The 16,077-nt window shown below is 41.8% G+C and overlaps 1 protein-coding gene across 2 annotated transcripts in view; it reads right to left on the bottom strand.

Annotated features, from left to right (window-relative positions):
* LOC134565170 (phosphatidylcholine:ceramide cholinephosphotransferase 2-like) overlaps positions 1-16,077 on the bottom strand; it is a 54,300-nt gene that overhangs the window by 20,527 nt on the left and 17,696 nt on the right. For both annotated transcript variants that reach the window (XM_063424629.1, XM_063424628.1), the window contains exons 2-4: positions 3,672-4,299; positions 2,819-2,936; positions 946-1,099 (exon numbers count right to left, since the gene is read on the bottom strand). In XM_063424629.1, coding sequence (XP_063280699.1) covers positions 946-1,099; positions 2,819-2,936; positions 3,672-4,090 — 691 coding nt within the window. In that variant the 5' untranslated portion in view covers positions 4,091-4,299. The remainder of the gene's footprint in view (positions 1-945; positions 1,100-2,818; positions 2,937-3,671; positions 4,300-16,077) is intronic.

Here is a 16,077-nt window from a genome sequence, read left to right as displayed (position 1 = left end):
TGACACACACTGAAGGGATGGGCAGAGCAGAACCTTTTGAAACTCACCAAGGGCAAGTTCAGGGTCCTGCACTCGGGAAGGAATAATCTGGTGCACCACTACAGCATGGGGGTCAACCTGCTGGAAAGCAGCTCTGCTGAGAAGTATCTGGGGGTCCTGGTGGCCAAGCTGTCCATGAGCAGTGCGCTCATGGCCAAGAACAGCAGAGTAGCCTGGGGTGTATTAGCAAGATCATTGCCAGCAGGTTGATGGAGGTAGTCCTGACCCTCTACTCAGCCTGGTGAGGCACATCTGGAGTTCCAGGCTCCCTAGTACAAGACAGATGTGGAACAAGTCCAGTGGAGGGATATGATGATGATTAGGAAACTGGAGCATCTCTCTTATGAGGAACAACAGGAAAATAGGCCTGCTTAGACTGGAGAAGTGTGAGAGGAAACTTCAACGTGTCTAAATATCTGAACGGAAGGTGTCAAGAGGACAAAACCAGGCCCTTCTCATTGGTGCCAAGCAATAGGACAAGAGGCATCAAAAGCAGGAAATGATGCACAGGAAGTTCTACCTCAATGTGAGAAGAACATTTTTACTATGCAGGTGACCAAGCACTGGAACAGACTGCCCAGAGAGGCTGTGAAGTCTCCCTCACTAGAAACATTCAAGAAATGTCTGGACACAATCCTGCACAATGTGCTCTACAGAACTCTGCTTGAGCAGAAAGGTTGGGCTAGATAACCTACACTGGTCCCTTCCAACCTTAGCCATTTTATGATTTTACTACAGCGACAGTTCCATTTCCACTCAATTTGTGTTTCTAACCCTTATAAATACAGTCTGTGTACAAGTGATGAGTAACTTTTGGAGGACAGTAGTTTTACATGTACTTTTGTCATTTGTTTTCCCAGTACAACAAATATGAACAAGAAAGTGTATCAGAATACAATCACTTACACTCTTTGATGAACAAATAGACCAGCGTTAATACTACAGTGTGTCCACTAAACAGGAAGTCTCCACACAGGATGTGTGATCCAGTTATGGATAGACCACCACCAGAAATCAGTCGCAGGATTCTCTGAACCTTTGCCTGAGAGTCTCCGTTCAACTAGAACACCAGAAAAGTATAAAATAAATTTTAAGATACACCTTTAGTGACTCAAACCTCTTGCCCAAACACATGTAGAGTCAGGGAGACAGGGATAAATAGACAAATTATTTTCATTTTCTTTGGGTTTCTTTCACATACTCTTAAACAAATAAGCATGCATTTTGAAGTTGACAGGTGATAAAGATCAGTTTGGTAACATTAGCATTCTGTCTTTGCTTTCCCAGGCTATTTTAAAATATGTGTTGTATGAGAATGAGATGCAGAATATACTGAAAAGGTAAACATTAAAAATTTATAAGGTCAGGTCTCTCACAAAAGCAGTTGACAGAATGAATAAAACCCATTAAAAACTGGTACAATCTTGCATACCAATTCTTTTACTCTGTTCAGAGCTGACCAGTGTTTTTACTGAGTAAAAACCTCTAACTTGCTTCATTTTAGATTTAGTTACAAACTCAGTCAGGACTTAAAACATATTTGGAGGATGTACATTTTTAAAGCATGTATTAGGACCAGCTTTTGATTTCTCATAGATACTAGACAGTTTTATCTAGCTGTTTTAAATTAACTCTAGAAAAAAAACCCAAGAAAAATGGATAACTGTGTTTTCCATAATCAGAAAAATATTCTCATATGACAAAAGAAATCCAGAAGAATTATCATCAAATGTTTTTCCAGAGTTCAAGTAATTCATACTGGTTTAATGCTAGCAAAATGCACTTTCAGCAGAGACATTTGCATTTTCCTTTGATTACCTCTTCTCACTCCTCAATACACAGTCCACTACATAGTCATTCCCCAAGCTATTAGAACAAAATCATTAAATCTGTACAATAGTGGAAGTTAAATAAAGCATTTTCAAATAGACATGGATTCATAAGAAAAGTAATTCATCCACTATAGCCTCACATTGTCTCAATGTAGAAGACAACAGCCATGATGCTGTAACTCAAGACTGGAAATGTTATCCAAGAGGTGACAAATTTATCCCCCCACTAAACTGGTAATACTTGTTTTTCAGTACAGCCAACACAATAGAATTTGTTCCAAGAAATTTTAAGTCTGCAACTTTTTATTAGTAACCTAAAGTGGGAGTAACAACTCTTTTATGTCACAACTTAATTCCAGTGTCCTTAAGTTTTTCAAATATTGTTGTAAAATTATTACCACATTCATGTTTCTATATGTATCAGTTCATTTACGCAGCTGAGTTTAAGTCACATTTCAATACATTTTTCAGGCTGGAAGTAGAGATAGGCAGTTGGCTACGAGTATTGCAATAGCTCTTGACCAAATAGTGTGACAAACTAGGCAAAGCACATAACAGTGTGGGTTTTTAAAGGGATACAGCAACACAAGCTTGCATATCAGCCCATGAATTACAGTACTGACCTTGGGTATCCTACCATATAAGAAAAAATATTGCTACAGTATTAGAAGTGATTAGCGTGAGCCTCAGAAGCAAGTTGATTTGATTTAGTAGAAGCATGATTTCAACCTAAGATGTTCTGAAAAGGAGCACCCAACTGCATCAACAACTTGAGTCTCTGTTACCACACAAGTTTTGGTTTATCACTACCTATGTTTCTGAAGACATCAGCTGAAAGTAATTTGTGTTATTTAGTAATACCTGAAACATTATCTACTATTTGTTCTAAGGAGCCATCAGGACTGATGCAAAGACTAAGGCAAGAAGCAAGAGGCAAAGACTCTTACCTTTGGCGCACACTGAAAATGCATTCCAGGCACAGGTAAGGTGGTAACATACATGGTAATACAGCGGTACAGATACAAAGTTCCTATTATAAAAAAGAACCTGCGTCCCACTATTGATCTGAAAGTAAGGAAAGGGGGAAACAGATTGAGTGCAAAGTTTACATGCAGGATATTCAACAGTTACAGAGCTCCAGCTTCATTAGATAGCTAAATCCTTAGAATGAAAGCGCAGCTCCACATCAGCTCTTCACCATACACTTCTCTGAATCAAATATTAAAATATCTCTCTTCAGCTTTTAGTCTTGTTAGCTCCTTATAGTGTGAAGCTCCCACCAATTTAACATGGCCTCAGTCGAACTTACAGGTGCGGTCAGGCAGTTTTCCTCAAGTCAGTGACCTTTTCTTTTTAGTCTCATACTATAACCACATTCTTGACTTAGATATAGTTTAGGCAAACGAAGACACAGGAGAAAACTTCTATTTAGCTGGAGAGGACAGTGGGTTCTCCCTCAAATTTCGATGAGATTTTCTTACATCATCATGATTTCCTCAGTTTAAACATCCCCAGGTCAGTAAACACACTTTGAAATGCCCAATCTCAAAATAAATTTGACTAGTACAATACAGGTGTCCGAAATTCAGAATTCAAAGCCATTATTCAATAATCAGAAAACATGTATTTCCATATCTGGCATGGACACTAGAACATTTTGTAAACAAGCCATCCCTTTGTTATTTTCCTGCCAGCCCTAATCTACAATATTGTCAGGGATTTTACTGTACAATTTCTTCTACCCAAAATGAGCAATATAAACATACAGCAGAGAATAAAAAATATATATTGCTAACTTACTTGTATCTAAGAAACAACCACTGGAATATCCATAATCCAAGTAGTATCATCCCATTTATTTCTGATACAGAAAAAGCCCATTCCACACGATCAATGTAATCAAAAAATTTGTCAGGCAAGGGAGGGCTTAGCTCCTTTGGAGGTACTCTCTCATGGACCACAGTGATCATGACAGTTGTTAAAATCAAGTTGAAGAGAGCATAGACAAAGGCAATGCCTGTTTTCCACCATTCCAAAGGAAATATGTTCCTAGATTCAGCAGGCATAGCAATCTGGATATAATCGGGATACTTCTTTGCTGTTTTTCGCAAGCCATTTGACAAGCCCTTTGGTTTGCTAGTGCCATTTTTGTTCTCTTCACTGACTGAGAGAGTAGGTCGTGAGTAGCCATTAGAAGTCTCATTTGGCTGACCCTCCATATGCTCCTCAAGCTTTGCTGTCTCAATGGTATTAATTTCCAAGCTGTATGGCCAAAGAGGCTTTATTAGTGACCAATTTCTGAGCTCTCTGTTATTCCTCAAAGTCCAATGTTCTTGTTCTTAGATGACTTCTGTAGAACTCTAAAATGCATCCATTGTGCTTTCAAAGGAATTTCTGAAGACAAATCTTTTTTCTACAGCTGAATCATCTGCAAAAAGACCCCAAAACAGATATTGAGGACCTTCATAACAAGTGATGTGACAGTGAACAAAATATTCTCAGAATAGGCATTTTTAAATATTTGAATTCCATCCAAGTCTACTTACAAATACAGTCAAAAGGCAAATTACTGTGAAATAATTCAAGCCAAATCCTACTTGACAAATCTCATATCAGTTTAAGAACTAGTACCAACTTCGGCTCGGGTTTTTTTAAAGGACAAGATTCACAGACTTCAATGATCACTTGCTTTATCAGTTATCAGAATTAAGGCTAATCCATATTTGCAGTAACATTGAATTTTACTGCTTAAAGATATTCCATGCAAAATATCCTGGTTTTGACCATAGGGTTGCTGCAGATATTAATATGGGTTGTCCATACAGATCAGACAAATCTTGTCAGTTCAGGTGACAGGACAAAAAACAGAAGGGCACTAGAGAATTCAATTTTGTAGGGCATAAATTAATTTAGATTCATCTAGAAAATCTACTCAATAGATAGCTCCATTAAATTTCATTTGATCTAAATGAGTATTCCATCAAGTCAAAAATGCGTTTATATAGCCACCGTAATATCCACTAAATGTCTGAAATTTCAGATAACTGAGAAATATACCCCTGGATTCAATTCTTAGTTATGGTATACCATACACAGAACAGATGACAAATGAACCTGCATTTGTCCTTTAGCTACTTAAAAAAAAAATCTATTTAGATGGTTTTTAAACAGGAACAAATAGAAAGAGTCATTATTACTCAGGATTTATTTCAGGCTGCATTTCCTAATTCATAAAGGTTTTGTAAGCTAAAAAAAACCCAGCTAAGTGGGTATGTCTTATAACAAGATTTTCTACAAGGAAAAAAGAATGAAGTCCATCTCCAGCAAACAGACATTTCTCTAGTAAAAAAAAAAAGGCCATTTCCCCATCTTTAAAGTTCTGTGAAACCACTTACCATAGCTATAATGTACCTATTTTTATTATTCTGTTCAGCTCCTATGGCAAAAACAGTATTATCATGTACAAATTGCTCCCCATCTACCAGTAAATTGTGATTCTCTCTTATTTTAATGGTTCCTGCAAGAGAAGCTCATCACCGCTACCCCCTCAGGTCTCTGCACGGCAACACAGGCTGCCAGTTTGCCATGTTTTGCATACAATTAAGTTGCTGGGATAGCAGCTAGAGCTGCCAGTCTCCCTAACCATACACCACAGGACTTGGCTTAAGAACATGCAATCTGCTTAGAGGACAATCTAAACAAAAAAGAACCTGGAAAGTCAAATGATTGTGTTTTGGTCCCTCCAGCCTCATCTCACCCAAACAGAAAAGACACTTAACATGGTCAGCACATAAATCTCACTGATTTCCTGGATGCTGCTCCAACCACTGAAAAAGAGAGGAGGTAGAAGTTCAGATCCCCAATACGAGATTCATACAAATAATACTGAAATAGCCCAAGAAGAATTTTGAAATTTATCCCCCAGCAGTGTTTCTGAAATCCATTGGCATTGGTTGACCTTCTCTAAATTCCTGATTAGCAAGTGTATGATAACTATCCACACACAATACACACAAACAATAAACACCCAAGAAAACAAGTGATGATTTTTGATACTTTTTCTCCCTCTTACCAATCATATTGTGATCCCCGCATCTCTAAGAAAAGGGCATGATTAACCCATCAGCCAGGTAACAATTTCTCTGATGCTTCCTACAACTAAAAATACCCTTTTAGGGCATCTACAGAAGCAACAGCCTTACTCAAAACTATACCAGAATAATATTTTAGCTTTCACAAGTCTTTTTCTTAACACACACTCTTCTATTCCTTCTGTCTACTAAGTTAAGCATATGACAGAACACTTTAGAGACAGTACAGAAAAAAATCTGAACCTAATTGCTTATGTTTTGGAATGCATGTATCTAACACTCATCTACTCAGTCAAGACCCCACTTCTCACCATTATGTTACATATAGCAGTCACTGAGGCAGCAATCAGCAAAACTTGGTAGATTTTACATCATGCGCAGTTGAAACATTATTAGAATTATGCATTTACTGAGAGAAAACTACCTTAGTTATTTCCTTCTCTTCCCCACAAATACCTAAAGTAGTATGCCTAGTGACATAAGTGAAAGATGTTACTTTCAGATGTTTAATGACATCCAAGTAAGCCTTCAAGATCAAAGAGTATCTGAAGTACAGATGAACAATAAGCTAAGAACCTAAAAAGAAGAGTGCTGCTCATGGACTCATATTAACTTATTAAGCAAAACAATTATAGCTACAGCTTGCAAGAGAAAGTTGTGTTCCTTCCTGGTACTTTTAAATGGATTGTAAGGCATATTGATCTACCACTTCTGATGGCACATCAAGATTATTTCAAGCAGAGTGCATACTGTGGCCAAAAGTTTGATTACGTTGATAATTAAAGGTGCTACATATCATCTGATGAGTAATCTGTAAGAAGGTGCTTCCCTTTATAGTACCTTTTCAATCTCTTTCTCCCATATTCTTAAATTCTCAATTCTATTGATTGTTGCATTTTTGTTAAATGGTATGCTCTATCTCACCCCTCAAAAATCTATGGTTTATGCCAAGTCTGTAACCCTCCCCTGAAGTATCATGTATCTGAAATCCCATTGGCCCAAGTCTTATTCCACGCCCATTTTGAATCCCCCTGTTAAGCTGTGAGGGGGATACCAGAAGCTCACTCTCTCTCTCAGTCCCTTGCTCCCAAGGCTGTCCCTCTCTCCCCCTCCCTCCCCCTTCCCCCCCTCCTTTCCCCCAGAAATCATGCTGCTCCCCAGAGTGGGACCCCCAATAAATCCTCATCTAACTAGCATCCTCAGAATCCATGTGGAGTCTCCTTGCCTGCCTGCTGCTACCAACAAACATACAGCTTAGGGGGCCCCCGGGGACCCCCAAACACCACAGCAACAACTGGCGCTCTCAACGTGGGGCTTGAGCACCAACAACCCTGAGCTGAAAATGGACCATCACCGCCCCGCCGTCACAGCACAGAACCCCGCAGAACACTGCTTCAGCACCGTCTCCGGCACCACGGGGCAGCTGTGCCAGGCCACAGCCGCAGCCCCAGGCAGCCCCACCACCATGGCGCAGAGGCCCCGCGAGACACCACGCCACCCTCCCACCACTGCCAGCCAGCACGGCCCTGGCCTGGCGGGCCCTCGGCCCGCCCTGGCCCTGCTGCTGCATGCTCACGCCCCAGCACTCAGAGAGGCCACGCGGAGTGCACCCAGCCTGCCGCCCGTGGCCACCTGCCCGGGAGCGGCAGGGGGTGGCCCTGCAAAACAAGGAGACCGTGCGGACCACCGAGCCCGAGCAGCCAATGCCCTGGACCATAGCAGCAGCGAAAGAAGGAACCAAAGCCCGCCTGTTTCCGCGGGAGAGCCACCAGACAAGCAAAAAAGCAGTCTTCAGCTTTGCCCAAGCCCCGCACCCCCCAAAACTGTTTTCGTAAATTCTGTGACCTCCTTCTGTAGGGTGGGTGGGTGAGATCTTTGGGGAAGTGGGAGGAGTTGGGGACCGGAAGGGGTTGGAGGGACGGAAGGGATTGTGGGAAGAAGAAAGGGACAAAGAGGACGACGATCGTGCCATGTGGTCACCGCGATTTAGAGACGACGGCTGCGCCATGTGGTTGCCGCCATTTAGAGACGACGACTGTGCCACGCAGTCGCTGCCATTTTGAGATGACTGTGGCACAGCAAAATTAAAACAAACTTCAGGTTTTTCAACTCTGGGGAGGGCATGATCCTTGGACTGCCTGGCCAGGGCTTTCCGAGGAATCCCAGGCAGTTTGGCCTCGACTGCTCAGGCGGGGGGATCAAGGGACCTGTGGGGAGCCTGAGCTGACAGGCCTCTGGGCTGTCACTCCCTTTAGAATCCCTTTTCTCGGGAAAGAGGGGTTGGGACTGGGACGAGGAGAAACTGGGGAAGTTTTTCCCAAACCTGGCTTTTCCTCCATTTTCCTGTTTTTTAGTGTGGCAGCCTTAAGCTGCAGGACCAGGAATGAGTAATTTTGAACTGTTTTGTCCCCTGCATTAGCCAATTCTAAACTTTTCTTCTCCACAGTGCACCAAAACAGGGCACTGTGGACTTGTGCTGGGGATACTTGAGGGAAATGTAGGAAAATCCATCGGACCAACCTCTTCAAACAACTCTTAGAGAATTTAACTTTATCTAAGTTTAAAACTTCAACTAAAACATAAAACACCCCCTTCTGAGCTGTGTAGAGACCCGCACCCATTCTGCTCTCGATGTTATATTTACAGCTCACTCACAGGACCAAGATTTAACAAAGGTAGCAACTGAAATCAGACACCACAGCGTGCTTCAAAAACCAGCACTCAAAACCCATGTACTCTCAACAACCATATAAAATCCAGCTGGGGCGCTGCGAATAACTCAAGCTGGCTGACAGCAAGCCGTTCTAAGTCCTGTTGGGGCTGACAGCCATGCACATGTGCAAATTAAATCTATTGAAAACTCACTAAAAGAACTAAAGCTGCTGGAGAGTCAAAACCAGGGAGAGGGGCCAACACCCACACCCCTGGGGCTGTGCAGCCTGACGACCCGGGTGACACACCTCGCAGGTCGCCCACGGAGGGAGAGAAACTCAATCACACACACACACACACACACCTCTCCATCCTCAGAGAGGAAACGGAGGGTACTCACCACTCTCCGGCTTGGGTGCAATGCTTGATCCTGGAATTCTCCATCTGAGAAAGACCTCCCCCGAGTGATTGGAGAGGCTACCTTCCTCGTCCACCAGGAGCGCACCCCGATTATTGGAGCTGCTGCGACTGGTGGTAGCGTGACGTCCAAGGACAATCTTCGCAAGCCCAGAGCTTCAAGCTGCAGCTTGCCAGTCCTCACCGCAGGGTCCGTCAAGCTTCTCAGGCCCCCACATTGGGCGCCAGCGCTGTCGCGGTGCCTTTAGAGAACTCAGTCTCTCTGCCTGCCCAGGCTAGCTCAGGCACCGCAGCAAGCTAAAGGGTACAGCCAGGTGAGTCACGCAAGCCAGCTGATCCCTGTCAGTTCTTGTCTCCCGAGAGGTTGTGTGAGGCGGTGGAGAATGCTGACAACGACGGAGAAGAAGAAGGGAGGAGCCAGTCCAGTAAAATGACAGATTTATTTGGGGGTCCCACGGGACCTCCTTACCACCTGCCAGATCCTCAGACTCCGCCCCCTAGGCTCTTGAGACATGATGTTTTATACAGCAGTGAAATGGGGTGTGGTAAGGAGGTTACAACCATGGGCTTCAACCAAAGAGGTGGTATGAACATGGGGTGACATTACAGAAACCAATCAGGGACAACAGGGAGGGGTTTACACAGACCATGATAAAAGATTGACAAATAACTGAAGAGTTATATGACTTAGGGAATGCCAGGATAATACCAACAAGGGAAAATGGGGTACAAGGAACATACCATTGTACAATCAACCTGCACAAACCTAATAAACTTATTATGAACTTAATTCCACACCACCACATCCTTCCTCAGTCTTACTCTCTCCCCCACCTCGCTGCTCCTTCTCCCTAACTCCATCCCTAATCCACCTTCCCCTAAACAAACCCCTGGGAGTCCACTCGGTCCTGCTAAGCCCAGCACAGCAGCCACATGGCTAAGCCTCAGCACAGCTGCCACCATGTGCTCTGTGGCCGCAGGGCCTGAAGATGCAACATGACCCTCCAGCTCCTAGTTCCCACTTTCTGCCTTCCAAGTCCCACAGGGTAAGAGCTAGAATTAGGGAAGAAGCTAAGAAACCAAAACCCAAAGCTAACGTAATTTTGTAATACCAGTTTTAACAGCCTTGTGTATTTCATGGAATTGTGAATTCTACTTTGTGATCTCCTTCCCCTGTTATTCCAAGAGCAGGATAATATCCTTCTCTGCAATCCATACCCCGTTTTTCCTTATGTTGGGTAGTTCACTGGGAGCAAACCGCCCAAGGGTGCAGGGTCCCCCAAAAAGGTTTTTCTTTCACAGAGTCCCTGGCTCCCCATAACCTCCCCAGTTCCCAATCCTTATCCACTTGTTCTAGCTGAAAAGAGCTCGTCAGCTAGAACTTTTATCCTAAAACTCTCTAACCTTTTTGTTATTTTTATCCAATACTCTCTTCTTTCCATTTCCCTCCCGCCCCCATGGAGTAGGTTTTACAATTATGCTTTTCTAGTTTAAGTGTGTATTCATATCGCAGATTGTCCTGCTTTCAGTTTTAGAAAGCAGGGGCCTGTCAGGTCACAAGGGTAGATCCAACGAGAAGCAGTTTTCAATTGTTTCTTTAATAGCGAGTGTTTGGATAGTATTAGACTGCTGAATCAAAATCACTGTTGGGTTTATGCTGTCCTCAGTAGGTTCTGAGGGTGACTGATAACCTAAAATGGTGTCTGGGAAAGTATTTTAATGGTTTTTGTGGTGAATGCTCCCTGAGTATAGGTAGTAGCTGAAGCCAAACTTCTTTTTTCTTCTTGTTTTTCTTTTAATGACCTAAAACCAGGGGTCTTCTGGGTTAAACTGGTTGGAAGGTGAAAGCAGCAATAAAGCTCAGATCCAAGGGTAAGAATCTGAGGCTGCAAACCTGCCTGGAGTCCAGGGGCCACCAGGTGATTCCCTGTCCCTGATAGGGGGAGCAGAAGTTGGCGCCTTAGCCTAGAACTGGGGCCTGTGGTGGTCTGAGAAGCCAGTTGGAAAAAGTTAGACACCATTAGGCCAGTCACGCTGAAAAGGCCAATCCCAAAACTCTCATATGAGCTTAGTGCCAAAGGCTGAAGCCCTTTAAGCACTCGCCCATGCTTTAAATTCATCTAAAATCTGCAATATGAACCCACATAACCTGTTTATTACAGTTAAATGCTCTTTTTATAGTCAAAAGTCAAAAAGACTGTTCACAGTGTATTCAATTTAAAACATAATCCTCACTGCAATTGTATTTATTTTTGTGCTGCAAAACTGTGTAATTACTGCCTCATTTTTAAATTATTAATTGTCATATTTCTCTTCATCTTTTCTTTCTAACAAAAAAAGGGTGAGGTGTTGCATTTTTGTTAAATGGTATGCTCTATCTCACCCCTCAAAAATGTATGGTTTATGCCAAGTCTGTAACCCTCCCCTGAAGTATCATGTATCTGTAATCTCATTGGCCCAAGTCTTATTCCGTGCCCATTTTGAATCCCTCTGTTAAGCCATGCGGGGGAGACCAGAAGCTTGCTCTCAGTCCCTTGCTCCCTAGGCTGTTCCTCTCTCCCCCTCCCCCAGAAACCATGCTGCTCCCCAGAGTGGGACCCCCAATAAATTCTCATTTAACTAGCATCCTCAGAAGCCATGTGGAGTCTCCTTGCCTGCCTGCTGCTACCAATGAACATAGAGCTTAGGGGGCCCCCGAGGACCCCCGAATGCACGGCAACAATTGATGAAAAAGACAAAAGTCCCTCTTGACTGGCCAGCAAAGTGACAGATACAGAGCACCAACAGCCTAATCATCCTCAGCTACTGCCTGTAAAAGGAACTCCCCAGAAGTACACAGGTTCTTCTGCCAAGTTCCTGTCCCCAGTTCAAATATCCATTCGCATACCCATAAAGTGTGTGGTTCCTTTTAGCTTCATATTGTCCTTATGATCCTTTAAATAAAATATCCATTTGATTTTTTTGTCAAATCCAAACCATCCCCATATCAAAACTAGAAGATGCCCACAAACTGCCTAGTAGAAGGCCTTAAAATTCTTCAGCAACCAGGCAGCAATGCTTAAATCTGGCCATCTTGCCAACACCTAGGTCTGAAAAGCACACTAAACTGCTCCAAAACAGGGAGCAACTACTGGGGCAGTCTCAAACTCACAAAAAACTGGCCAAGTAACCCAAAAGGATAAATAAAATTCCTATCAGGGATACCTCCAAGTTTTAGCAACAAGTTTTCTTTTTGGAACAACTTCCATACCTTCTAAAAATAAATGTTACCTCATCAAGAAGCAGAGCTTCTTAATCAGCAGCTTTACAGCAGAAATCATGATTGACTCAGGGAACAACATATTTCAAAGAAAATCTTAAGAATTAAAAAGATGCTAAAAGAGGAAGAGCCCTAATATTATATCCTGAGCTCCTACCTGTTCTCATGCAAATATCTCCCTTAGTTTTCTGCATATCCATTTGACTGTCATTTGAAAGAAAACAGTTGATGGGAGGCACAGCTTTGAGACAAGCATCATAAAGCATGTCTGCATTTGGCTTTTTATGCTAGAACTTAAGAATAACATGGAGTTTTATTTAGCTTGTTAGTCATCCGATTTTCATCTAAAGATCATTTTCACATAAAGTTAGCTCCCAACTGGTATTTCTCATCCAGTATTGGAATTCCAACATTTCTCAAAATATTTTAATTTCTATAATTTTTGAAGGACTGAATAGTCACAATTTGCACAGGGTTTTCAAGTAAGCAGTTCTTAATGTGCTGTTTCAATACTATTTGAACAAGAGTATCCAGAAGAGTGAAACTTACCTATTCTGACATTAGGAGAAGCTATACTTTCATATATAAAATGAAAAAGATTTCTGACAGCACTATTGAAGCATCATTCACTTTTGTTAGGGCTGGCTCAAATATTTGATACAGCTGTATTCTTGTATTTAGTAGCTGCAGAAAAAATGGCCTGTAAAAGTACAGTTTGAAGTAACATGAGAGAACATTTTATTATATTTATCTATATCACAGTTACTGGGAAACAACTGCTAGCTAGCTTGTATTTTGGTTGGTCAGTTAAATTTTTAGGACTACCTATGGAACTAGAACTAAAAAAGAAGCCAGGTTACTGCTGTTATCTAGACAGCAATGAATAAAAACTTGCTTTTAGTGATTTCTCCTTAATTTTTATTTTTGAAAGCATTCCGGGTTTCAGTTAATTTTTATAGTATCCCTTCTTCCAGGCTATATGTACATCTCACAGCAAGCAGACTGCTGAAAGGGAGAAAAAAGAAACCCATCACCACCCAAAACCTCCAAAAGACAACTGCTGTGATGCTAAAGAACTGCAAGTAAAACAAAGCTGGATTACAGAAGTATCGTTCATTATCATCACATTACCACATAGAATAAATGTTAACTTTTTTATAAAAAAGTATTAACTACTTACATCATATAAAATCCTTTTCAGCAGTAGAAATAGAGCAGTTACTCCCTCTACCTTGAGAGAGGGATTCTGCAAGTCCCTCATTTAGGATTATTTATGTACCAAGAGAAGACATCTTTAAGGACTACATCCCTACACTTGCCTAAATAGAGGAGAAAAGCTTCAAAGTTACACATTATCCATTTGTACAAACCAAGTTTTACCAATCCCGTGGAATTCTGTTTCTTCTACCTCTTAATAGTAAAAAGTATGTTAGGTTCCATTTTCCTAGTAATTCATTATCCAGTGTGTTCTACAGCAGTGCCAGGTTTCTGAAACATTATGTCCCAAAAAGCACAAAAAAACCCCATTCGTAGCACCACAGAATGGTTTGGGTTGAAAACAACCTTAAATATCATCTAGTTCCAACCCACTTGCCATAAGCAGGGACGCCCTCCACTAGACCATGTCCTCAAAGTCCCATCCAACCTGGCCCCAGTAACTAAGCAAGCAAGGAAAAGAACTATCTTTAAGCTCCTTTATCATTTTGAACACTGCTGAGTAGGTTTGCCTTAACTGCATGAAGGCATCTTCAAACTCTTGAACTGTTTGGTTCCCAGACTCCAAAGGACTGTATTTGGTAACTAAGAGTCTGATGTCCTTTAAAGGTGACACCATGACATGGCTAAATTTTCCTTGTGATTATTATTACCCTTATCTTTCAAGAAACAAACAAGATCACAATAGTTGTCAAATATTTGTTATCTTTTAGTTCTACTGTAACTCAGTCCAGAAATAATCCATACCTATATGACAAAGTTGGTTTTATTTGCAGGATAACAGTCTTTCCTATAACAAGTGTTTTGAGAATGGTCAGTCACATATCTGTAGAACCAGCCAAATGAACAGAATAATTCAGGTTAGAAGAAACCTCAGGAGGTCTCTGGGCCTCTGGCCAGGATCAGCAATGACTCAGGGTTTCAATCCAGCTGCACTTTTATAGCCTACAAAGATCCACAACCTCGCCAAGAAGCCTCTTTCACTGCATGGTTGTTCTTACAGAGAAAGTTGGACTTATTTTTGTTGATTTGGTGTTTTGTTTGTTTAATTGTTACATCTACTGGTTTTGTATCTACTTCTTATTGGAAGTCACAGCCTTTGTATCTCATCTTCCCACTGCTGTGAAGAGTCTGGCCCTGATGTTCCTGATGGCACCCTTGCAGGTATGAAGGGGTTGCAGTCAGGTACCTCTGAGACCACTCTTCTTCAGGCTGAAGCAACCCAGGCTCCCCCAGCCTCCCTTCCCAGGCCTTCTGACCACCCTGATGGTTCCTCTGCTGGGCTTGCTGCCAGTTCGTGTTTTGCCTGGATCAAGGACCAAAAACTAGATAGAGTATTCTAGACACAGCTAAGTAATACTGAGCAGAGAGGAATAATCACTTCCCTACAAATAATGACTATGCTCCTATTCATTAAATACAGCTCAGGATAGTGTTGGCTGCCTTCACTGTCAATGCACACTGCTAAATCCCTTTTCAACACAGGCAAAACAAGTATTAACATTTCAACGTTAAAGTCTAAAGCTTAAAGACTCCCTCACAACTTCTTTATACCAGAAAGATTAGGTCTTCTTCCTGCTTAACCTATACTCTCCAAAATGGGATGGTTTCAGTATTTCAGATTTGCACAGAAAGGTCTGCTAACCTGAAGTGATATTTAAACTCTGAATCAGCTGCTTTTGAATAAAGGAAAAAGAAGTTCTCTATCAGTGCATATTTTGTAGCATTGCAAAAAATGTTTGGCTCATAACCTTCTATTCATTAGAAAAGTCTGTTATAAACACTGTACAAAGTGTGGAAGTCACTGTACTACCTCAGTCTCATCAGACAAAATAATGCCAAAAACAAGTGCCAAAATAAGCCTCTGGATCAGGCTTTTATGTGCAAGCTGACTTCTCATTGCTAACTCCTTTCATTCTGCTAGAGCTTCACAGACACTGCTGAAGAGCCACTATCCAAAGCAAGGTTCTTTTCAAAGAGACAGCAAGGTCTAAAGATTTTTCAAGAGCCTAGCAGCACATTTGATGCCTCAAATCTTTCCTAGCGGACACAGAAGTTGCAGACACTGGCTGTGAGGTAAGGAGGACCCAGCCCAGGAGGCAGGAATGTTTTAGACTATTTTGTGAAATTTTCCACTTAGTTACTGAGGGTAAAGGTTGCACTTGATAATGCAAAGTTAGACCCAGAGTTTAGTCACCACTTTCAGTACAGGGTGGTGAGGAGTCACAGTGACTAATGTGTGCTTTAAAGTGACTGTGCTACAGTTTATCAGCCATCAGGCAGCTAGAAGAGGAAGTTACATAATAAATTTATCAGTGATATACCCTAAAAATATTTGAGTAGTTATTAAGAAGATAATGCCTGTCAAATTTTCCCCCTATATTACTTCCAAAAAGCAGCCGTGTCAACTCCAAAATCACAAAATCCCACAGAATCACTAGGTCGGAAGAGAACTTCAAAATCACTGAGCCCAACCCCATGCCCTAACACCTCAACTAAACCATGGCACTGAGTGCCACATGCAATATTCTTTTAAACACAGCCAAGGATCATGACTCCACTACCTCCCCAG

Source organism: Prinia subflava, assembly GCF_021018805.1.
Source record: "Prinia subflava isolate CZ2003 ecotype Zambia chromosome W unlocalized genomic scaffold, Cam_Psub_1.2 scaffold_37_NEW, whole genome shotgun sequence".
Taxonomy (NCBI): domain Eukaryota; kingdom Metazoa; phylum Chordata; class Aves; order Passeriformes; family Cisticolidae; genus Prinia; species Prinia subflava.
Note: the sequence above shows the minus strand (reverse complement) of the source record. Positions and strands in the feature narration are given on the sequence as shown.